Below are 24,801 nucleotides of genomic sequence, written 5' to 3' on the forward strand. Positions count from 1 at the left end.
TTCATATTCAACAGAAAGGTTAAGTGACTGGGGGAAGAAGGGAAGTCAAGCCCAAGTTTCAAGGGATCATATTCCAGAGGTAGGAACAACAATTACCTTTTTCCTACTTCCTCTTCCATTCTAAATCTGGGCATCGAATAACTAGATCCAAATAATTCTATTTTAAATTGGGTTGTCTATTGAGCTAATTTGCCTTCACAAAAAATTTGCAGCTACCAATCTAATAAAACAGATTTCTTAGAAGTAGAAATCAGTTAGTAAATAAGTATAGGAAAGTTCATTTGGTAACCTCAGCACAATTGCTTAAGATGGATGAGAAGATTTTAAATCAAGATAATTAATTTTTATTGCTGTATTAGGGTATTTTGAAAAAGAATGATCACTGAATACTCACCATGGGTGTGGATTGCAATCATTAATATCTAAAAAGAGAAAAGTGAAATAATTATGCATCTGAAGTCTATAAATGGTATTAAATGTAGACTATATCTAAGCAATTTCATCTAATTTTTGTGCATGTACAAAAGTTTTTGTACAGTATGTACAAAAAATTTCCCCCCAACAACCTATGATAGTAATGGCAATTCTATGCCTATAGGCCAATTTATTTTTATATGTAATCACAGTAGTATCAATTCTAAAGCTACAAGAAAGTGTTCTGATGAAATAATACCAGTGCATTGTTAAATATAGAAACAGGAAATTCTTTTTCATATTGAAACATAAAACTGGATGATGGGAGTTAAAACCCTTGTTTGCTAGATTTATATTCCAATTTTTCTCTGGGGACTCTAAGTTGATTCTCTCTTTCTTAACCTAGAAATAAGGTGAAACTTTCTTACAGTGAGAACAATCAACCAATGGAACAGCTTGCCCTTGGAAGTTGTGGGAGCGTCATCACTTGAGACTTTCAAGAAGAGATTGGACTGCCATTTGTCAGAAATGGTGTAGGGTCTCCTGCTTGGGCGGGGGGTTGGACTAGATGACCTACAAGGCCCCTTCCAACTCTTATTATCTGTTATCTTCATTACAAGAGGCGAAGGATGTTGGCTTAAGAGTTTGTTACTGGTCCAAGTTAGTTTCACAGTTAAAGAGGGACTTGAGTCTGGGTCTGCTCAGTCTCAGGCCAATATATGAGCTTATGTAAAACTCATTTCTTCCCAAGCCTCATTCTTTGCCTCTAGTTGGACTTGTTTTCAATATCAGAATTTAGAAAAAAGTAGTTTTAGAAGTTAAACATTTTAATATTATTAATAAATAAAGATTTCAACCCTCAAAGTAGATTTTCTAGCCCTACTTTATAGATACAGTACATACAAAAATTTTACAAGAAATCCAAGTTTGTTTTTGACCTTAGCACACTGGCCACAAAAGTATTTGAGATGACTTCTAGAGGTTTTTAATCAGTTCTTCCACAACTGGGATTCTTCAAATGCTCCCTTTGCTTATGAGCCCTGCCCAGCATATTTATTCAACATAGTAGATAGAAATGATGAGATATGACAAAATGAGAAAGTATTGACTTGGGGAAGCAGATCTAAGTGTACATCAGACTATTCATACCATTAAGGTAGGAATATTCTCTTGTTGCTTTCCAATAAATAACTGGCAGAGATTATGGTACCTTTATCTTTGCACCAATTAGCATAACAAAATGTTATGCCACAATGAAGAACCACAGTACAATATAATTCATAACGAAGTCAACTCTCTTATCTACCATTTACATTGAATAATGCTAACAATCATCACTGTTCCTACTTTACAAAAAAAAACCCAAATCAACAGTTTATTAAAATAATTTCAATGCAAAATTAGAAGATTTAGACCAAGATATAAAATTTTAAGCAAGTTTTGTCTTGAGTCAAAAACAAGCTCAACCACTCCTAAAAAACCTCAGTACGAGGTATCAAAATGCTAATAAAATACTCAAATATAATATTCAACTAAGCTTTTTTCATAAAATGTTTAATTCAATATGTAAAAAACTTTGAGTACAAAACTCTACTCTTTAACATCCATCATAATAAATTATCTTGAGTAAGCTACAAGACTAAGAACATTAATACAAACAATATTTACACTTACTCTGGGTACATGTGCGTCCTTCCCAACCTTCTTTACAAATGCAAGAAAAGGAATCTCCACTGCCAACACAAGTTCCACCATTCAAACAAGGATTAGGAATACAGCTGCTGTTCTTAGCTATAATAGATTTTTTTTTAAAAAAGGTTTTTTTCTAATCACAGGGACTTTCATTCATAATATAAACTGACATGCCAAATAAGAATCTACATTGTTACAATCATTTTAATCTAATCTCTCTGTGTATGTTGCGTTTGTTTTTAAAAACTGTTAGACCCTATTTTAGAACTTTTCTTTTTTTTTCTCCTCCCTCCCTCCCTCCCTTCCTCCCTTCCTTCCTTCCTTCCTTCCTTCCCTCCCTCCCTCCCTCCCTCCCTCCCTCCCTCTATATTTATATATTTGGCACCCATCCAATTCTGGGAGGCTGAAAGCATAAAAATATGAAAAACTTCAATTAGAAAATAATGAAGCAAATAAAATAAAATAATTAAGACAAGATGGAGTTGGATTTTTATACATTTCCTGCCTCAAAATAGTAAGAAATGATACCTTTCATTTGGAATAATGACAATTAAAAGAGCTTTGGAGCCACAAAAAAGGATTGGTATCCTTACGACTGATTATTCAATTCTACCTTAATGGAGGATAACCAGCTCAATTTCCGCTCCCCCCCTTCATTTTTATATCAAAACAGCCCCTCAAATATAATCAACACTAGTACACTGTTCTACATAACAAGACTTTTTCTAGATCACAGAAAGAATAGATGATTTATATTAGCGTCTCAGCCAATTCATTCTCTCGATTTAGAGACAATATAAGATTAAACACTTACCAATATTGCAAGTGCTTCCTTTCCATTCTGGAGGACAAGAGCATCGAAAAGTGTCACCATCATCATAACATGTTCCTCCATTTGTACAAGTATTTGCATCACACTGGTACTTACCTAAAATATTACAGAAACAAATTAAAGCAGCCTATCAAATATACTATAGAATTTATTGTTATAGAAGGTAGGGATATTTTTTGTTACATGGGATTATGTACACTATTAGACCTATTAGAATTCAACTAAACTTTCTATTTCAGGGGTGCAGTGCTTCACACATTCAAAGAAAAGAACACCTCTCTTCTTGGGATGATGCTGTAGCTATGTATGGCAGCTGCATAATCCCAGGAAAATATGGAACTGTTTTAAGGAGCTGCAGAGAGGTGCTAGTCAAGTGCTCCTACTATATGAAGCACTATTTTGTGATTAACTGATGTGAAGCACTATTACGCTGCATTGCCCTTTCTAAATAAAATAATCTGTGAAAATCATTTCAAATGGCATTATTTTATAAATTTTAATTTTAAATGATGACTATATAGAAGCTATAATTTATAATTTGGTATTTTATTATACTCTTCCCTATATTCAGATTGTTTCATTTGTTAGACTTAATTGTAGATTACTTTTTTATCACAATTTTTTTGTAATTCTTAAAAATTTTCAACTTTTGAATATTTTAAGCAGCAAACTACCTACAACACACTTACTTGAATGGCATGTTTTCCCCTTCCAGCCATTTTTGCATGCACAATAGAAGTCATTCTCTAAATCAATGCACTGGCCTCCGTTGTGACATGGATTTGGTGAGCAGTCATTAAAATCTGCAAAATTCATAAAGAATTGAACAAAAAATATTTGTGAAAAGAATCTTCATAAATAAAGAACAATCCATTAAATGAAACTTAATCTAATCTCATTAATGCTATAGATCCCTGGATAACTTTGAGTAAATTAATGTGGGTAACAACTTAATCTGTATGATGCAACTCCAAATTCTGTTAATTAAACTGCACTGAACAAATAACAACTGCTGGATTTGTAAAGTATATTAAGTTAAAACCAAACTGAAATACTTATATCTTTATAGTATAAAGATACTGGATGAGAGCGAAAAAGGACCAGTTTCAAGTCCTCACTATTCACATGGTTATTCAAAGCCAACTACTCTATACAACAAAAGTTCACAAAATAAACAGCCTATTATAAAAAAGACTGAGTGAAGATTCGCAACAAAATGCTATCATTTTTATTGATGCAAAATTTATTTGAAATTTCTATTTTGAGAATTGTTGACTTGAGACAAGTATATTAGTCACAAACTCAGGGGTGTGATTCAACCAGTGTAACAACTGGTTTGATGAGTGCGCGCTTTGCAGAATAGGCAGGGGCAGATGGGCGGGGTCAAATCATCGCTTGTAACTATCAGTTCGCCCAAACAGGGCTGAACTGGTAGAATCCCATCCCTGCACAAACTAATCAGAACAAGAACATATAACCATCCAAAATTTAAGTTTTGCTTAGTGTGAGATTTTAAAATATCAAACTCTGTCTGACTGGTTTTCAACATAAGATTGACTGTCTCAGATTAACTAGAAATTCTTGTCAGCTTTGTTTGATAATTTTTTTTATTTTGGTTGACTTTTATTGATCTTTAACTTTAATAAATGTTTTAAAGCATGTTTGATACATGATTATTTTTAGGATATATAATCATATAATAGACGAATGGTTTTTCTTCTTAAAAATGCACATTCTTATCTAATTTTTATAGTCTTTAAATCCTTCTTTATATTTCTTCCCCCAGTTGTTCTTACGCATCTTTAAATATAAACTAAACTAGTTATAACATATCATGACATGTGCTTGAAAATTAAGAATACAAACCCAAATTTTTTTTTCACTATCATAAATAAAATCCCTAAATACTACAAGGGATGAAAAGATTTCAATGGCTAACTTAAATATATTAATATTCAGCTATACTCACTAATGTCACACAATTTTCCTTCCCAGCCATTCCGACAGAAACATCTGAAATCATTGACTTCGTCTATGCAAGTTCCACCATTCTTGCAGGGTTTTTCAAGACAGTCATCAATATCTAAAGTACAATAATACAAAATTACTAGATTACTATCTGTTTGTTTTACAGTGACTGTTTGGAAGAAACAGAAACACCTTAAACAAAATTCTTCAATAATCGCTCAAAATTAATAGGCATAAAACAAACATGAAATTAATGTGAGGAACAAATGTTCCATTAGTTTCAAATAATATTGTACCCCAAAAGATCCTTTCTAAATTAATCTGGTGCTTAACTGAGATCAATGTGTTGAGTTTTGCTTTTCTACTCCAATGAGATAAGTCTGACTTGATTTCTTTTTCTTTCAGTCAAAAAGCTATCATGTAACAATGTTTATTTAAACAGTCTAAAAACTAGCTACGTTTAAGATGCTATATAAGTGGGCTCTTGCTTTGTGAAATCTTTATTACTTTGTGGGTTTTTTAATAATCTGAAAAATGTTAGTTTGTTACAGAACAAGAATCAGATTATAAATGCTATTTTTGTCTCTTAAAAGTGTTACTACAAAACTTATTTATCATATGTGGCCAAGTATAAAATAGCAGGTCGTGGGCCAGGAAACCAGATACCAAGCTGCTCTGTTTCTTATTTCACTCTGAGCTCTCTTCATTCAGGAAGGATTTTATCATTGCTGCTGTAAAGCCAAGACAAGCTGGAAATTCTGGCCAAAAATCAACCAGAAGATTCTGATCTATTCATAAACATTGGAGATCTTATATACAGAGTAGTATAGATCTACAATTTTCTGTGCCTATTCATCTATATCCTATATCCATGCAATGTACATTTCACTACATAGTGCTTTTTTGAACAAAACCTTGGTATCACTGAGAAAGAACAAGAGTGAGCTATTTGTGCAGAGACACCTGCCCATCTCCCTATTCATAGAAATAGTCATTCATGATCAAGTCTTCAACTTAAATCCTCTAAATCCTATTATGAATCATTTTAAACAGTTAAGAAATAATGTTTTCTAAATTAAGCCCAAGTACTTGAGCAATGTTTTTTAATAATATTTTTTACATACTTTCATGACAGTATGCTCCAGTAAAGCCTTTTTCACAGGCACATGTAAAATTTCCTCCTGGTTGACTGATGCAGCGTCCATGAGGCCCACATACACTGGACGAGATTAAACGAATGCCATTCTGAGTAGCATTTGTGAAGACTTCTATTGTGCAGCTGTCTATTACTAAAAATAAGAGAAATTATGCATATAAGCTACTCTCTAGGAGAGAAGGCCATCATAAACCTGTGGTTTCTTAATTCTGACACAAAATATTTCATTGTCTTCATATTTAAGTTGCACTAATATTTAGCAGAAAACCAACAAAAAAGTCTCTTTGTGACACATCCTTGCATGGATTAGAGAGCAGATAAGATTCTAAATATTATTTGCTAGTACTAAGTATATGACATATAATGCTCTTATAAAATAGTAATTGGCTAACCATTGTCATATGAAGGAACTTTGAACTGTATCAGAATTTACTCTATGTATGAGCTTTTAAATCTGCTCTAAATAGTTCCCAGTTTTCTGAGGCTAGCAAAAAACAGAGAATGTGATTCACTACTATTGTCTATTTCACTGACACTCAAAACAAAATTCAATATACTGCTAGGAACCAAGTTTGATAATGCAAAAAAGGTAAGAACAAGTTACCTCAATTTTATCTAAGAAAAAATGATCTACAGATCCTTTATGGATAAGTAAAATAATTCATGTTCAGCTTGTACAGTATATTTACTTTCTGTGGAAGGACTAAGGCTTATTATTTCCCTTTCTTCTTCTATTGATTTTATTTTAAAAAAATCAAATTTACATGGATTTAAGTTTGTCCTTCATATTGTTAAAATCTGTAATACTAATTAAGAAAAATCACTGAACATGATTTTTCCTGAAAGAATTCTATTATTGTAAGATTTTGTACATTTGGCTACACAATCAACATTTCACAGGACAAAACAGTACCTTTACAAGAGTTATTTTTACAGTGATCCTTGAGGTGAGAGCAGTTCTTTCCATCGTAATCATCAGAGCAAGCACAATAATAGTCTTCTCTCAGATCATAACACTGAGCTCCATTTTGGCAAGGGTTAGGTTTACAGAGATCTATATCAATCTACAAAAGATTTAAACTGCATTATTAGTTTTGCAACAATATTCCACAAGATACTCTAATTTTTACAGTTTAGTTATGGACTTAAGTGGTATATGACTGAAATTAAATTCTAATTTATATCAAGTATTCAATCTCTAGGTAAATATCCTGACAACTGGAACTCAAAGTGATTTAAATGGGGATCTCCCTTCATTGTATTGGCATAATAAACTTGTGGATTAAGTTTGGCAGAGTGTGAATGAGAGATCCAAAATGTTGGAGCATATTTTCATGGCTAAAGGCAGTCTTGAACCTGTATCTTTTCAATCCTAATCCAGTTTATTAATGATTAAAGCACACTGATTGAATGCACTACTTTTGCTAAGAATTTCAGTTCAATAGATTAATGTTATTAATCTATTTCTCTAACATACAATCTCTGATACACCTTTTTTAATGCATCAAACTAAGCCTAAATTCTAAAACATAGATAGGTAGACCCTAATTCTTACCTGAAAGGCTTCTTATAGAATTCCAGCTAAAATGCATCTCACACTTAAGATGTATTTGGTAGTTGAGCTGATTTATGTATGGCTTGACTGCTATGCATTTGAAACCACTACAAAGCTAATTTGTTTTTATAAAATCTGAAGCTCTGTGGAGTTTGTGGGGCCATTTGCAGAAATTCATTTACATCCTATTTCTCATGTGGCAGCTAGCAAGTTTTCCAAGGAGAAAGGTAGCTTGATTGCTTTTCAATCTGTCTCCTCAAAAGAACTGCTTGGATTATTTTTTGTAGAAACAATTGTTCTCAAACTGCTATGAGATTCTGGGGGGTGAAAAAGGTGCAGAAAATATTATAGGGGGTGGTGGTTCTTTGAAAATATTTGATTTCCAAGCTAACCATTTTAATTACTTTCTGCCAAACAGATGTAAATTTGAAATTTATTTTGCTCATGAGAGATGGACAAGCCCTGTTACTCAATTGACAGTTCATCTAGCATTGGGGTAGAAATATGTTATTTATCCTTGTTGTAAATGAGAAGCAAAAGTTTGTTTAATTACATTATGTATATATTTAAAGCATCTTGATTTGTTACTCTCATGATGAAGGTGGCAAATTTTAAAAATCCTGCAACTACAAAAATTATAGAATTACACTTATAAATCATTCTAAGGAATTGTAATCTGAATGTCATCTACAACTGTTTTAAATAAGCATCTATTTGCTTTTTCACAAATGTTACCTGTTAATCAAACACATAAAACACAACAAAACCATATTATAGCATTAAAACAGTTAAATAGCTGGATAATGGAGATATGTTTTTTCCACTAAAAGATGTGGGAACTTGGATCAAGCTTAGCTGTATGGCACAATGTCTTCCAATCTGAGATAGATACTAGTTGTTTAGGCATACCTGAAAAAATGGTCTCTAAAAATGAAGGTGACCTCTTCTACAGTTCTTAATAAGCCAGGCGTTATTTTAGTACTAATGTTACAAACCAGCCGAAAGCAATATAAAGATAAATAATCTAGCACCATTTCTCATTTATGTCAATAAAAGCAGACTCAATTCCTCAACAAAAAGGAAACCAATCTAGAACACATAGCAGCATAGCCATATTAGAATGTACATTATCCAGTTATAAGACAATACACAACAATTCCTTTCCTCCTACACCAAATGAGTACTATAGGATTTTCTCAGAAAAAAAATACCTTGGCCTGCTATGTACCAATATATTAATTGAAACAGAGTGACTGGCGTAATGGTATTAGATGCCCAGATTTTTGCATGAAACAATTCCTTTGCCAGACAAGAGACTGGTCCTAGCAGTTCATTAGCCTGTACAATTTTGAAGCAGATTATGACCTCCTCCCCGGCAATAGAATTTAGATCAATACTTCCAATCAATAACTCTATTCCTGATTGTACTGGAGTGAAATACAATGAGCACTGATGTACAAATCTGCACTTCAATAATGCCCATTAAACACTGGATTCATAATTTGATTTGTAGTCTGTAACAGTGGTGGTAGAAAATATGAAAAAGAAAAAAGGGGAGGAAGGAAAGGCAAGAGGAGAAGGAAAGAAAGAATCAATATTTATTGTTGTATATTTTAAATATTCTACTACTTAAAAAATAGTGCTCTCGGGAGGGAAAGATGACAGCTTGAGAGTATCCTGAAGAAGTGTCCCTCCAAGTACTTCCTTTCCTCAATTGTAACAATAATTAACTTCTATGCTGTAGGTGACATATGCTATGAAGCAAAATCACTTAATTGGGATCTAGAAGAATTTGAGGGAAATGAAAGGACAGCTTTCTGTTGTATCCAAAAAGAAAAAAGAAAAAACAAAAAGGAAAAAGAAAATAAAAATAAAAATAGTGATGGTGAACTCTTAATGGGCTCTTTCTTTTATGTGTCCCACTATGCTTAAATGGTAAGACTTTTTTCCACCAAATTTGCCGTTCCTCTGGGGCAGTAAATGAACTGTTCCATTCATCCATAACAACAAGCACTCAAGTTCCTTTAGAATTCAGACCATCCAAGTATTCTAACAAGTCTAAAGTATCCTTCACCTCACAGAATTCTCCTGAGAAACCATGAGGGCAAAGACAATGGAATCCATTGACGAGGTTAGTACAGTGACCTGTATTCTGACATGGGTTGCTCATGCAGTCATCAACTTTTTTTTCACAGTTCTTGCCTATGAAAGCAGGAGGACATATGCAATGATAGCCATTCACTTCGTCCTACATGAACAAATTGAAAAAAAATATACGATCATTTATAGAAGATACCAGAAAAGTCTTAATGGAAAAATATTACAATTTTTAAAAAATTCCACAAGTTTACTAAAAAGAATGACTGGGACAATGGATCCTCTAGGCTGATTCTCTTATAACTTTAAATCAGGGCCCATGGATTAAAATACTCTAATGTCTACTTGACTATGAAAGTAAAGTTCTGTCTTTGTTTTTAAAAACAAAGCTGATAAAACACATCTGTTTAAAGAAGAAACTATTAGACCCACAAGAAAATTGTTTGGGATGAGTGTGCTAAGCAATTCAATGCCATTAAAGTTTGATGTCTAGAAAGAAGTAATTTAATGGCTTCCTTTATACTTCGGATTCATTGTTTTGAGTATTAGGCTTATTTATTATTTTAAAACAACGGTTATGGGTTTTTTTTAGAAAAAAAGGTGCCCATCTGAATATTTCTGTTTTACTTTATAGAGACTATGACACACAAAAGGCACAGAAGGAAGTTAAGTTGCCCAATAATTTTGCATCTGAATTTTTAGAATTAGTATACAAATGCTTCATAGTCAGTTTGCTCTAACACTATCTAATGAATATTTTAGTAAGATTATTCCTAGTTAACCTCTTAATGTTCACTTATGGATTTGAACTGAGTTTCCTTTTTAACAGTTTTTAAATCTTTATTTGCATTTCTACTTTGTAGTGTCATAAACATTAGGAATACATACCTGAACTTTTCTGAAGTACTTCAGAACTCTTCCTTATGGTCTTATTTACATTGTGAGGATAATGTAATCCTCAAAATGTAAATAATCCTCTTATTTATAAAAAGGGGCAATTTAAGAGTCAGACAGTATCCTATACTACTACTTTTGGTATACCTAGTCCACATTATCAAAAACTTGGATTTAAAGTATCCCTTTACCTCCTTGATTTCACTGGATGAATTTATTTATTTATATGACTCCTTATGGCTGCTTATCTGATACAGGTAGCCCTTGCTGAACAAATATTTGTTCAACAACTGTTTGAAACTATGATGGTACTTAATGAAGGGACTTACAACCTGTGTCCTACTGCACCATCAGTTTGTGACTGGGTGGTCCTCTCTCAATAACTGATGGGATTCAGTAATCAATAGCAATAGAGACTGTGATTTCACTTAGTGATGGAAATTCAAGTCCCAATTACTGTCACAATTCAAGGACTACCTGTACATTACTGAAAGTATATTCTTGAATGGCTGCCAACTATCCATTTGAATCTTGAACTTTATACTGTATTGTCCATACATGAACAATTGGTACAGCGCTATCTGTCTACAAAGATATAAAGAATTAAAAGGGTGAAATTAAGACAAATGCTGTCAGGATCCAATTATGACCGTCCTAATAAATTTTAAAGGTTGCTCAAAAGAATCATAAAATAACACAAATTACCTTGCAAGTCCCTCCATTTTGGCACTGCCCATGACAATAATTAACATCTAGGGATAAAATAGGAAAATCATTAAAATAATGGAAATAATAGACTGAAGGATAATTAATGATATTTGTTGATTTCAAATAGTCAAACTGATGTTTTCCAGAGGAAAGGAAATAAGAATTTTATAAGTGATGCAAATTTGAAGGAGTCCAAATCATAAAGCAAAGCTATGTTTAAAACAAATAATTTGAATAATTTCTCAGAAACTTTCAGTTAGTTCATTCCACAAATCAAAAGCTAAGGCTTTAGATGCAAGGAAGTATGTGATAAAAAGTGTCACCGTAAAGACTTGTAGAAAAGTTAGGTTTGGAAATGATCCATAAGCATTAATTTAAGATTGTCAGCTTTTAGTCCATAAATAAGAGACCCTTAGGCTCAAGTGTATACACTAAATATTAAATACTGACTGATATGACAATTTACTCCTTTCCATCCTGGAATGCAGTCACAATAATATCCACCAATAAGATTTTTGCAAGAATGAGCATTAAGACAGGGTTTCCCTTCACACTCATTAGCATCTGTGAAAGAAGAGAAGAAAAGCAGAGAGTGAAGAACAAACCCAGAAAGAGACTGCCCTTGCACCAAAGCAAAGCTTCCATGCTTTCCAAATATCAGCTACATTTCATTCACTACTTTGATACTGTTTGCTGATATTCGCAATATGATGCTGCATTCTTTGCCCTAGGAAAGCCTCAGTGACTGTTTAAAAAAAATCCAGGGAAATAACTGTAATAAAAATTATCTGAAAGATTACTTCCAACTTTTTCAAAAAAACAAACTAAATCAAACCAAAGCACATCACCCTTCTGGAAGCTGCATTAGGAAATTTTCAATTAACAACTTAATTGTGGATTAGATGCAGAATAGCCAACAATGTGGACACCTGGGATAATGTATGGCTATGCAGCCTTTTTAAAGAAAGGTTAGATATCAGCATCTATTCTGCTTCTTACGCAACTATTCAATCACTTGTTCAACAGAAAATTGATTATAATATCTGGGGCATTAAGATCAGATTAAGATCTGATTCTCCTCTAATGCTATTACCTATTTCCCTGGCAAAACAGTAATTGTGGGGTTGGTTTTTTTTTGTTAACTCCAGGCTGAACTATGCATTCAAAAAGAATCTGCCCAAACATATGTACAGAAAGCTCCATGTTTCTGAGTAATCCTGCAGCATGCACACACCACAATCATAAAATGAGTCAAGCAAATGAAGCAATAAGGAAAACTGAATGGCCACACATCAGGAACAAAAAACTTTCTGCAGTGAAACACAGTAGCTTAAACATTTACACATGCCTAATTTAACCACTATTGTTTTGCCAAAAATAATTATCTATAGCAGGAAGGAATGCTACAGATGAATTTTGATTAAATGTAGTACAGTATATGGCTCCTGCATTCAAAAGATAGTAATGTTTTACAACCTGTTTCATAAAGTGATATGAGCAGTAGCGAAATAATAATTCAGCAAAGATGACAGTAAAATCTTTTAAAAATATTTTTGAAGTAATAATTTGAGATACTTCTAAATGTTAAGACTTACCAAGATGGCAGGTTGCCCCAATCCACTGCTGTGGACATATACATTCAAACCCATTAATGCGATCAACACAAGTACCACCACTAGCACAAGGATTAGATGCACATTCATCAATATCTGGGGAAGGAAACAGTTGTCCGAGATAACTTTAGAACTATAAAATATCTTTCAAGTAAAGAAAGATGGTAACTTAATTTGACATATAATTTTAGAACTATCTACAATTGTCAAAACTGGCAATAAAGTAAAAAATAAAAATAAAAAGAGGTTCAAATCCTAAAACAGGATTAATGTAAGTTTAAAAACAAGCATCTCAATCAAATCAGAAAAGGGAAAATACTGGCCTGTTCATGCATGTGCGAAGTTCCACACATTTTGCATCTTTGTTTTATCTATTGTGGTTCTCCCCTTCATCATTACTACTCATTCTCTGATAAACTATTTTATTACACACATTTTTTTTAAAAAAATATATTGCATCCAAACGTTTTGAACTTATGGGCATATTTAGAATTTTGTTAAGGACTGTATAATGCAACTTCATATACTGCCATTGGGAAAAGAAATTAACTAATTCAGAAAAAGGCTGTATGCAGGGGTGAGATGCTACTGGTTCTGCTCGGTTCTATAGAGCCAGTAGCTCTGAAGAGCAGCAGGCACTGAACTGGTTCTGTGTTTGCTGTTGTTTGGCCCACCTGCCTGCACTTTTACCTGTCCTTTATTTCCTGCTTTTTCAACCTCAGCTGCTTTGCACAGCACAGCTGAGGTTGAAAAAACAGGGAAAAAGAGGCTTTTCAAATGCCATGCACCTGCGTGCAGCGCTTTTCAGCTGTCTGGGCGGCACAGCCTAAGGTTGTTTTACATGCGTGCACAGTGTAAAACTTAGTCACCAAACCAGTAGTAACACCGGCTGAATCCCACTCCTGATTGTATGTTGAGCATTACAGTATTTTCTAGTAAATAAACTGATGAGAATCCTTCCTATCAATCCTAAAATCACTTCTTTCTCTCATTCTCTCTCTCTCGGATAGATTGCTACCATTATTATGCACTGTATTGTAGCCACATACCATAATAATTTTAAGGCCATTAAATTTCTGGGTGGAATTTTAGTTAGTTTTAATTGGAAGAATCTAAAAGAAAATGATATGGATAAGAATGGCAAAGGAGGGAGTCCATCTGTGAACTACAGAAACAGGCACTTCCTTCAAGATATCTCTAAGAGAATGGCAATTGAGTTGCAAGAAATTTTTGAGCACCAAAATGAGTTTTTCATCAGCAAGGTACAAATATTATGACTTAGACAGTACCTACCAATTGCACATGTTGGTCCACTCCATCCTTTAGGACACTGACATTTAAACCCAGATGAAATTTCATGGCAAATTCCACCATTAGCACAAGGATTTGAAACACAAGCATGCTCAGCTAATGAGAAAAAAAAAAAAGTTTTAAAATCCAGACTGAAACCCTATTTATAGTTTCTCTGTAAGAAGTCACCATTAAATTTTCTACATTTAGGGCACAGGTGTCAAGCTCGCCGCATCACATTGCCATCATGTGATGCTTCATGACATTTTCCCCATTTGCGGAGCCGGGATGGACGTGGCCTGCATGTGACGCATCTGGCTCGCAGGCTGATTTACACCTGTGTTTGACACCCCTGTTTTAGTGTGATCCTATATCTGCCAATTTCATTTTCTCTCAGTTTCTTATTTTTCTACCCCACTTTGTTTCTTAATCATTTACATGTTCAACAGGACTGCTTAAAAATTTCATGTATGTTCATGAATATTCTGTAAATTGCCAGCTTGCTTCTGGATCTAACTCAAGGTGTTGATTATCACTTTTAAAGCCTTTCTGGCATAGGTCCAAGATATCTGAGAAATTGGCTCAATCCACTGGGATTAGCCCAGCCCACATGCACTGGCAGAAAAGGCATTCTGCAGACCCCATAAGTCAAGAAATTTTGGCTGGTGGGGTTTAGAAGAAACTTTTCTGCCATGTTCCTACTGTGTGTAACATCCTGCCTCTCCCAGGGTGAGATCTGCATTCCTTCTGGCCTTCTGAATGGGCTTGAAAACCTGGCTCTGACAGCTGGCCTAGAGTCTCAATGGGGGAGTGGCATCCTGGAAGTGGTTAATTGATTGGAGAGACCATAATTATTACCCCACTTCCACGAACTTTGCTCCCTTCTTCCAAACTTGATTAATTGAATTTTAATTGAATTTTAACTGAATTATATGTACAGTTTGTACTGTTTTAAGGTTTTATATTGTATTTTAATGATACGACTGTATATTTTCCTATTGTTTTCATACTGTATATATTCTTAAGATGAACATACTTCCAACATTTCTCTATTACAGCTTTAGTGTATTCCCTATCATTATTTTATACAGTTTGGGGGGTTATCTAAGGCAACGGTCACCAACCGGTGGGCCGTGAGAAGATTTTGGTGGGCCGCACAAAAATCTCACCTCCCGAGCACCCCCACAAGCAATTAATCCAGGCTGCACAGAAACACAAGGCTGCACCGCCCACATGGCCCGTAGGAACGCTCCCCACCCACTCACTCCTTACCCGGCAAACTTGCCTGCTAAAATTGCTATTTTTCCTTTTTCTGACCATCATCTGTTCTGCTGTGCCAGATTTAGATTAGCTAGTAAGTAGGAAATGGTTGGATTTCTTGCTTTCTAGCTAGTCTTTAGATCATTGGCTCTGCTTTAAAGCACAACTGAACCTCCCTTAGGACTGAAGGTACTATTATTCAGTGCAGACTCATGGCAAGCAAATTTGAGAGACTGAGCTAGCCAATGGCAGATAGATAGATCACTGAATGAATCTGTGATTCTGTGAGCAACTCAATCTGCCTGCCAGCTTTGCCTGATTTTGGGTAAAAGTTGCTCTCTCTTTTTTTTAAATAAAAAATTCAATATTTACATATATGGTGTGTTGTGAGTTAATTTTGTGAGTTTGCTTGCTAGCAATTTTTATGTGACAGACTGAGCTAGCCAATGGCAGAATGAATTTGTGATACTGTGAGCAACTCAATCTGCCTCCCTGCTTTGCCTGATTTTGGGTAAAAGTTGCTCTTTTTTAATAAAAAAATTCAATATTTATATAAATATTTATAATATTTACATACAAGCCATGCCCAGCCAGTCACATGACCACCAAGCCACACCCACAAATTAGGCCACGTCCATAGAACCAGTTAGTGGTCCCTGGGATTTAAAATTATGAGTTTGGTGGTCCCTAAGGCCCAAAAGGATGGCGACCCCTGATCTAAGGCATAAATGTCATTCGTAAAAAGCCAATTCTAGCTTGCAAGTATGTGCTAAGTTATCTATAAATTCTTGAAGCATAGATTAATGCTTTCATAAAAGACAGTGAAGAGAACAGAAATTCATTTATTCCTAATGCAGACAGGAAACAGGACTTGCCAAATTTTTCCAAGACTGTCACTTATTAATAAAATTTCTGGAGTAGAAAATGTATGTACCAATTTCACAGTTCTTTCCAGAGTAACCATCTTGGCATGCACAGCTATATTCATCTGGTTCTGTATTCATGCAGGTTCCCCCATTCACACATGGATGATGATTTCCACAGTAGTTTAAATCTAGACAGAAAGGAAGGATTAAAGTTATATAGCACAGGGGTCCCCAACCACTGGGCCGCGGACTGGTACCGGTCCGTGGATCATTTGGTACCGGGCCGCAAAGAAAATAAAAATAAAATAAAAATGGCGGCTTTCTTCGCCTTCGGTGAATGCTGCTGGGATCAGGGATCAAGGACACAAATGAAAGAAGGGGAGGGAGGAAGCAACCAAAGCCTGTACTGCTCTCCGGCTCAGCGGCTTCGGTTTCCTCCCGCCTCGTTCCTCTCTCAGTCTCTCTCCTCCCCTCCACCAGCCCAGGAAGAAACTGCTTCAAAGAAGCCGGCAGGGTGGCTTTTCCTGTCGGCGCAGCTCCTCCGAAGCGCCCGTTCACCCCCACCCTGCTGCCCGTGGTTCAATCCAGTGCTCCGTTCTGCCTGCCTTCATTTCTGGTTGTTTCGGAGTAGCTTTGGCTGAGAATAATAACTATTCGCCTCTTTTACTTAGCCGAAGCTGCTCCGAAACAACCAGAAATGAAGGCAGGCAGGCAGGACGGAGCACTGGATTGAACTGTGGGCAGCGGGGTGGGGGTGAACGGGCGCTTCGGAGGAGCTGCGCCGACAGGAAAAGCCACCCTGCCGGCTTCTTTGAAGCAGTTTCTTCCTGGGCTGGTGGAGGAGCGAGAGAGAGCGACTGAGAGAGGAACGAGGCAGACACCTGAGGCAGTTTTGAAGGCGCTCCTCAGCCCGGCGCAGTTCCTGAATCTGCAGCTGAAACTCTCCGTTTTAAATGTCCCAATAGAAGAGAATATCTGTCGCTCAGGGTTGCAATGAGGCGGCACTGGCGCTCCCTGAACTTGGTGGTTTGCTGGCAGACGTTTTATTACCCGACTAGGTAACAACATCAGATGTTATCTAGTCAGGTAATGAAACGTCTGCAAGCAAACCACCAAACTCGGACTTCTTCCCCTCCCTCCCTCCTTGAAAAAGTGTCTCCCCCCACCCCCGGTCCTTGAAAAAGTGTTTCTGCGTGAAACTGGTCCCTGGTACAAAAAAGGTCGGGGACCACTGATATAGCACATAAGGTACAACATTTCATACGAAGGTCTTTTCAAATATAATGTTAAAATGTTTTTTTAGCTCTAACATACATACCCATATCTATATTCGCCTTTAGTGCATCTGATTTCATGTAAGTTATTGCATATACTATCATTTTTGTGGCATTTATGATGGCAAATATAGAAAAATCCATCAAGCTATAGAACTATAGAATGTTACAGGGAAATTACCTGATGCAAACCAGATTCTGCTGAATGCTCTTAAGTAAACATCTTTACAGAAACAAGTGCTATTAGATTTTTGTTAACCTTGAAGTTTTAAAATATTTTTTACAAGCAGAAGTTTGATACCTTTGTTGCAGAGCAGGCCACCCCAGTTGATTTCACATCTGCATTCCCATGAGTTGCTGCAACTCCCATGAGCACAGCCTGGGTAGGGGACACATTCATCGCAGAATTGCCCCTGCCAACCATAATTACACCTAGACATAAGTGCATATTAAATGTTAACAATATGTTGATTAACTACAATATTCATACAATTTTAAGCTGCAAAATTTGCATTCAGTCATGTTGTGTAAGCAGTCTTTAACAACAATGAAGCATCTAGCCACCATGGATTGTTGTTATCTTAAAATGTAAGTATCTCTTACTATACCTGACATAATGACATATGTCAGTGAGAAGTTACAAAACTACATATATGCAGGGTTTTTTTTTTTAGTATCAAAGGCCCTTCTAATATAAATTAAAAATATTTTGGGTTGCTAACAGCCTGCCTGATTTATAATTTCAGCATTCCTGAAGGCAATTCATTTCCCTCTTTATTTCCAATCTTTGAAAGCTTCCCATCAGACAAGAGGTTCATGATGTCCACTGTCAATTATATTGTTTATTAAATTTACTGGCTGCCTATCGTACTAAAGGTTAACTCTCAGCGGCTTACAATGTTAAAAAGGATAAAACTATAGGAAGCACAACACCAATAAATATATAAAACTATAAATTATTAACTAATTTGTATCATTTTTATAATATTGGGTCCAATGCTACATACACATTAAAGTAATATATCGCTGATAATAATATATTAGTTTATACCAGACTATAAAATGGAGGCATTTAGATTAATCAGGAAACAGTATTTTTAATTAAACAATAGAAGCAAAATTACTGTGTTTTTACTGACATTCAAATGATCTACCTGTCCATATAAGTTTGATTATAGCACATTTCCTAAATTTCTGCAGGAACCAAATAAATGTATAAATAATTTATTTTTTTGGATTCCACATCATGTAGATTATAAAGATAGTTCATACTGCACTATATAGCTATCACAAGGGAAAGAAGATTAATTTCTTGTTCATTCAGTTTTCATTCAAGTTCCCCACATTCATTGGATAACAAGCTAAACAGCAGTTGCCAAAAGCCTTGTTTTTTAATCACATTATAATATCAAATAGCAAAGCTATTGAATTCAAAATAAAAATATGCAAGAAAAAAAGTTTATGCTAGTGATTACTATTAAGTAGGTTGTAACTTGAGATTCACACAAAAAAGGTAAAAATATCAAGATTACCTGGAAATACTTAGTTTTTAGCTCTTAGGTGCATGAATTTGCTTGTTCTATGTATGTAAATGAAACACTGCACTTGAATACAAGAGGGCAGTGAGAAATATGATGGTCATGAGTTCTGTTTTCTGTGTTACTCTAAGTTTTATTTCATTTTATTTTATCTGAAGCCTGCCCTAAATGTTCTATTTGAACAGACAGATGGTAAATAAAACTATTTTAATTTATACAATTGACAACAATTTATTTAAAAATATAAAAATATGTGCCAAATTTATTGCTAAATTGCTTGCAATACATTTTTGTAAAAAGTATCATTTCAAAAATATAAACAATTTCTCAAATTCAGCAATGTGTTTAGCAATTAAGCATCTTCCCCACAAAATTACTATATGCCCATAAAAATGCATATAAGCAATGGTCTGGCAGTTAAAGAGTTAGATAACACAACAAGATCCAGTGTCCTTAGCCAGGGAGACTCACTAAGTAATTTGGGGCCAATCCGTTTTTCTTAAATCCAATCCACCTCACAAGAGAATTGTTTAGGTGAAAAATAAGTGAATCATATACACTGCTTCAGAACAAAAGACAGAATGTAAATCTAATACATATATCAACATAAACTTCATACTGACAGGAGTATTACCTCTTTTTGAAAGAGGTGATAATGAATCATTTCCCAAGAATCTACTATTTGATCAAGATATGCTGAACAATTATACTCTCCAACCCTCCCTTTGGGAGAAGATTATGGAAAAAGCACCTGAACTGCAATTATAGAGAATCCTGGAGAAAGTAGTTTTCAGTACCACAGAACACAATATCCTTCTGAACCACCTCCAAAGGTTACAAGGGCTATGTTTCTCCACCTTCATGAAGTCACAATTCTGAGGTGGGGGTGGTGAAGGAGATTGAATCATAGACTTAATGGAGAGTCCTGCAGGGCTTGATGCTCTCCCACTTTTATTCAGCATCTAAATGACATTATTGAGTGAAATCTTCCAACAGCATGGGGTAACGTTACATTGGTAGACAGATGATATTCAGTGTTGTATTTTGACCCCTCACTGAGTAGTTGATGTTTCTGAAATGTTGCTCAGGTGCTGGGAGGTTGTCTGGGATCAGGTAGAAAGCCAGTCCAAGGAAGATGTTTTCAGTGAAATTCATTATTAATTAGTTGTACTGCCTCAGGAAGAGCTGGTTTGCAGTTGAAAGAAGCAGGCACAGCTATGGTCAAGAGGGCATTTGCAAACTCCATCTTGTATGCAATCAACAGTAAATTCTCTTGGAACAACAGCCATTGCTCATTGTAAGCCTGTTACTTATTCATTTGGCTGTTGTAATGCATTTGACGTGGGACTGTACCTCCAAAGAATGTGGAAGTTACAGATGAACTAAAACGAAGCATTCAGTTAGTGATAGGTGCATCTGAAAATAGCCACATAAGCATTTTATTCTAGGAACTGTACTTTGTTGCTAACTAGCTTCCAGATGCAATTCACAGAATGGCTGCGAAGTCCTTAGGTATATCCTTGTAAGATATCTATGGAGTTTGGATGTCTAAGGGACCACCTTTGCCCTGCCTGTTAAAATCGAGTTGGGTAGGCTTGTTGTATTTCCCTCAATTAGAAATTGTTAAAGGGCAATAGAAGCAGCCCATTTAAGTTGCCATCCAACTCCTTTGGAACAGCACCTTCTGCCCAATTGTGTAATTTGCCCCTTCCCTCTGGCTTCTAGCAAACTGGTGAAAACTTGGTTGTTCTACCAAGCCAGGAAAGCTGGTTTGCTATAATTGTCTTTCAGTCATCAGATTGGATTATTCAAAGTTGTTAATGTTTTTATTCCTGATTCCACAGGAATGTTTCTAGTTATTTTTAACATTTTATGATTTGAATTTGAATTACATATTGAGGAGTTCTGTGCTACTCACAGTAAGTAAGTAAATAAGCAAGCTTACTTGCAGTCCCCAGGTACGCTGCATCCTCCACGGATTAAATTACATCCCTGCTTACATACAGCTGTGAAAAGAAAGAATTAAACATCAGTTAGAATCAACTCTTTAGAAAAAGTGATTACTGTAATTAAATCATTTTATGCACTGATTTTTTTCCTGAAGGATAGTTTTAAGAAAAAGTGGAAGTTTTAGCTAAAACTATCAATTACAATGATCATATCCATAACCTCCTGAATAAAAAAAACAAATAGATTTTTTTGTGATTTTTTCCTGTCTAAAAATATCTATTTCAGGAAACACAAAAAGATACAAAGAGGAAACATAAAGCATTATAAAAGTATCCTGTCCAAAGGCTATTCTTACAATATATAAATATAATATCTCAGATGCTCTGCCAACATTCTAATTTTGGAATGGATGCAGATTAACCTCTACATTTTAATAAAATAATTAGCTTCACTGAAGTAGGCAGTTGGTTCAAGAGCTTCTATGGTTGAAACGTTTTGTGATTATGTGCTTTTTAAAGACTTGCTGATTCAATACAGTATATCTAATAAAATAATATTAGTTATTTTAGAGGAGGCATTATTCAATGATGGACATTATTTTGCTTGTAGCTCCTGTCTTTTTCCTATTTAGAAAGGATTCCAAATCTTAGAGTCAAGTGTTAACTGGAATAGACAACATATGGTTTAAAGCAGGGGTATCCAACCTTGGCAATTTTTCAGCCAGCAAAGCTGGCTGAGGAATTCTGGGAGTTGAAGTCCACAAGTCTTAAAGTTGCCAAGGTTGGAGACCCTGCTTTAAAGGTCCTGACTACCTTATTCAGATATGGCATCAACATAATAATAGTGCACTGGTATTCTATGCTGGAGAACAATAACTATTTATTTATTTTGATCTTCAAATGCTGCAGTACATGGCTTGATGATATGAACTTATGAATGCCAGAGACTTAATACACTCAGCTGGGGATAGGGGGGTGTTAACATACATGTGTGTATAAATAAAACGAAGAAAATAGAGCCACTTAAAATGGATAGTTTGCTACTACATTTCAGTCACGAGTATATCTAATAGCTACAAAAATAGGCTTAGGGAGTAGTCAAAATCCTTAGTGTGGCCACTTCTCCTCTTTTGCCATAAAAACATGTCACAATTCAATATAACTGTTGCATTATAATACATGAGAAATACAGTACCTTGTTTACATTCATCTCCTATCCAGCCTTCCATACAAGCCTTATTTCCATTTTGGTCGCATGTGTAATGGCCCACAAAGTCATCACGCGGGCCACAAAATTTATTGCACTGTGGTCCATAATAGTTTTCATCACACTTCACTCTTATTTGTGCTTCAAAATGAGCAACATGGCCATTCAACTGTAGTGTTGTCCATCTATCCTCTGGATTGATCATACCCGCAGATGATACTCTGTCAATTAATAATTTTTCATCTAAAAATTGAAACATGAAGAATTTAAATAAACATTTTAATATAGAGCATGTTAGCAAAGGAGAGCACTATAGTTGCAAAAGGACAAAATGTGTCCAGAAAATGTTGATCAGCACACCCATTTAAGAATGTACAGTAAAGCATTTCTAGGTTTCCTCTTGTTTTAGAAAGCAAATTATCTGAAGAATGAAGGAAGTCATGTGGTTAAGAGTGTAGGGAAACTGCTGCTGGTTAGAAAGGGATTCCTAACCAGAAGAAGGTTACGCACGAAAAACAAATAAACTGAAAGAAGTAACCAGTGGCTAATGAAATACAGAACAAGATTCCTGCATACCCCAAAACAGAAAGGTAAAATTTTGGGTCAACCTTCTCTTGTTGCACTAGTTTTTTGCCTTTCATCTCATATTTTTCTATAAATTGGGAAGATAGTTGAATTTATGTTGTTGTTTAAAACAAAACACTATAGAGTTCAGTACTTGCATTGAATTCCCATTGCTTCCTATACAGAAATTACCAATGTAAAGGCCTGGGGGAGGAGGAATCTTGAGCAAAAAGATTTCTACTGCATTATGAAATATTTCCTCAAGTTTCCTCAATGCTTCTTCAAGTTACCTCAAAGCTTCCAGAGATTTATTTGGAGTATTATTTGGAGTTTGAGATCCCTGATGTCAGCTATTATATTTTTATTTCCTGGGAAGAAATGTATTTAGATTTTTTTACTCGAAACCCAAAGATAAGTTAGCATATTTCTGTTTTCAAATATCTAAGATACTAAAAGAAATGATTAGCCAATAATACTATGAACAGTATATGTAAGCTAACACGTGCCTTTATAAATATATACAAAACATAAGGTCAAATATTATAATAACTCTATTATTATAGATTAATGATTCAGATGTGATGATAACAATATTTAAATAGCTCAGAAGAGTACTGCCAGAATTAGTTGAGTATATATTTTTCATATACTTTTTGCACATATTTCAGAATCTACCTGTATATATATATCTGAGAATACAAAATACGGGTTAGACTGACTATGTCTCTTAATCTTCATCTTAACCAATATTCCCAATTTAATGTTCGGTGTACAGAAGGAACATATAAACAAATCTTTGTTTTAATTTTATCTGCCAAGCTATAAATTCAAAATGTTTCCTACAAGATGTCTATTTCCTCACAACTGTCAGCTCTGAGAGTTCAAATTCTTTAAGAATATACTCACCTGCTTTTGTTTCATTATCCCAGTCCCAGGCTTCTATTATTAATGTAAATGACCTCTGAAACAAAGCATACAAATCAGTTACTGGAGAGGCTAAATCAATATCAGAATCCTCTGAAAGTGACACACAACATAAATCAGATTTAACACTACCACCATGTATCCCAAAACAATAGCTTGTTTTTTCCAGAAATATTTAATTCATTTATGCAGTGATTTGACCTGTTGCAAAGCAAATTTACAAGACTTAGCCAAGAAATATCTGGTGGCAGATATTAAAAAATCCGATCACTACTAGCAAAAGTACTATTTAAGAAAAATTCCCCAGGATTGTACCTGTGTAATTGTTTTTTTTTTTAAATAATTATAAGTAATTTTAAATTTTAAAGTAATTGTAAAGTAAATTTTTTCTGGCTTTATTGATTTGATTGTTGTATTGATTGATTCTTATATTTATAATTTAGATCACCCAACTCATTAGCAATTCTGGGTGACATAAACATTAAAAAGAACATTATTAAGCAGCTGCTATTTGAATGATAACCACAAAGCAAATAAAGCCAATTCTGCTTGTCTCAAGTATTGTATTCTTATTAATTGGATTTACAATAAATAGCAAACTTGTACTTTCAATGGTGTGCATGAGGGCACAATTTCTGTTCTGAGAAGTAATCCCATAGGAACATAACTCATTTAAAGTTTATTAAACTCAAATATAAACTCTTCAATATTTTAATTTGTCTACAATGTTGATGACTTAAGAAGAGAAAATGATTCAGGAAAAAAAAACATAGAAAAAAGAAAACCACTACATATTCTTTAGAACAGTGGTTGCCAACCGGTAGGCCGCGGCCCACTGATGGACCGTGAGAAAATTTTGTGGGCTGCAGCATGCTGAGGCAGGGAGGTGGGGCAATCCTGCATTCTCCCTAGAAAACCCGTGTCATGGCTGCTGCCTCCGCGCATCAAGGAGGCTGAGCAGCAGCGGGAAGAGCGTGGACTTCCTGAGCCGCAGGAAGCA

The 24,801-nt window shown here is 34.9% G+C and overlaps 1 protein-coding gene across 2 annotated transcripts in view; it reads right to left on the reverse strand.

The window, feature by feature from the left end:
* The window catches only part of JAG2 (jagged canonical Notch ligand 2), a 100,652-nt gene that overhangs the window by 18,758 nt on the left and 57,093 nt on the right, over positions 1-24,801 (reverse strand). The window contains exons 3-19 of one of the 2 annotated variants that reach the window (XM_026698596.2): positions 23,784-23,838; positions 22,302-22,556; positions 21,103-21,163; positions 17,921-18,051; positions 16,414-16,533; positions 14,223-14,336; positions 12,912-13,025; positions 11,767-11,880; positions 11,314-11,360; positions 9,692-9,865; positions 6,976-7,126; positions 6,031-6,195; positions 4,908-5,021; positions 3,628-3,741; positions 2,921-3,034; positions 2,089-2,205; positions 395-422 (exon numbers count right to left, since the gene is read on the reverse strand). In XM_026698596.2, the coding sequence (XP_026554381.1) occupies positions 395-422; positions 2,089-2,205; positions 2,921-3,034; positions 3,628-3,741; positions 4,908-5,021; positions 6,031-6,195; positions 6,976-7,126; positions 9,692-9,865; positions 11,314-11,360; positions 11,767-11,880; positions 12,912-13,025; positions 14,223-14,336; positions 16,414-16,533; positions 17,921-18,051; positions 21,103-21,163; positions 22,302-22,556; positions 23,784-23,838 (1,988 nt within the window). The remainder of the gene's footprint in view (positions 1-394; positions 423-2,088; positions 2,206-2,920; positions 3,035-3,627; positions 3,742-4,907; positions 5,022-6,030; positions 6,196-6,975; positions 7,127-9,691; positions 9,866-11,313; positions 11,361-11,766; positions 11,881-12,911; positions 13,026-14,222; positions 14,337-16,413; positions 16,534-17,920; positions 18,052-21,102; positions 21,164-22,301; positions 22,557-23,783; positions 23,839-24,801) is intronic. The other variant, XM_026698597.2, reaches the window with a different exon arrangement.

Source organism: Pseudonaja textilis, chromosome 1 (genome assembly GCF_049901715.1).
Source record: "Pseudonaja textilis isolate UNSWEBS1 chromosome 1, rPseTex1.2, whole genome shotgun sequence".
Classification (NCBI taxonomy): Eukaryota; Metazoa; Chordata; class Lepidosauria; order Squamata; family Elapidae; genus Pseudonaja; species Pseudonaja textilis.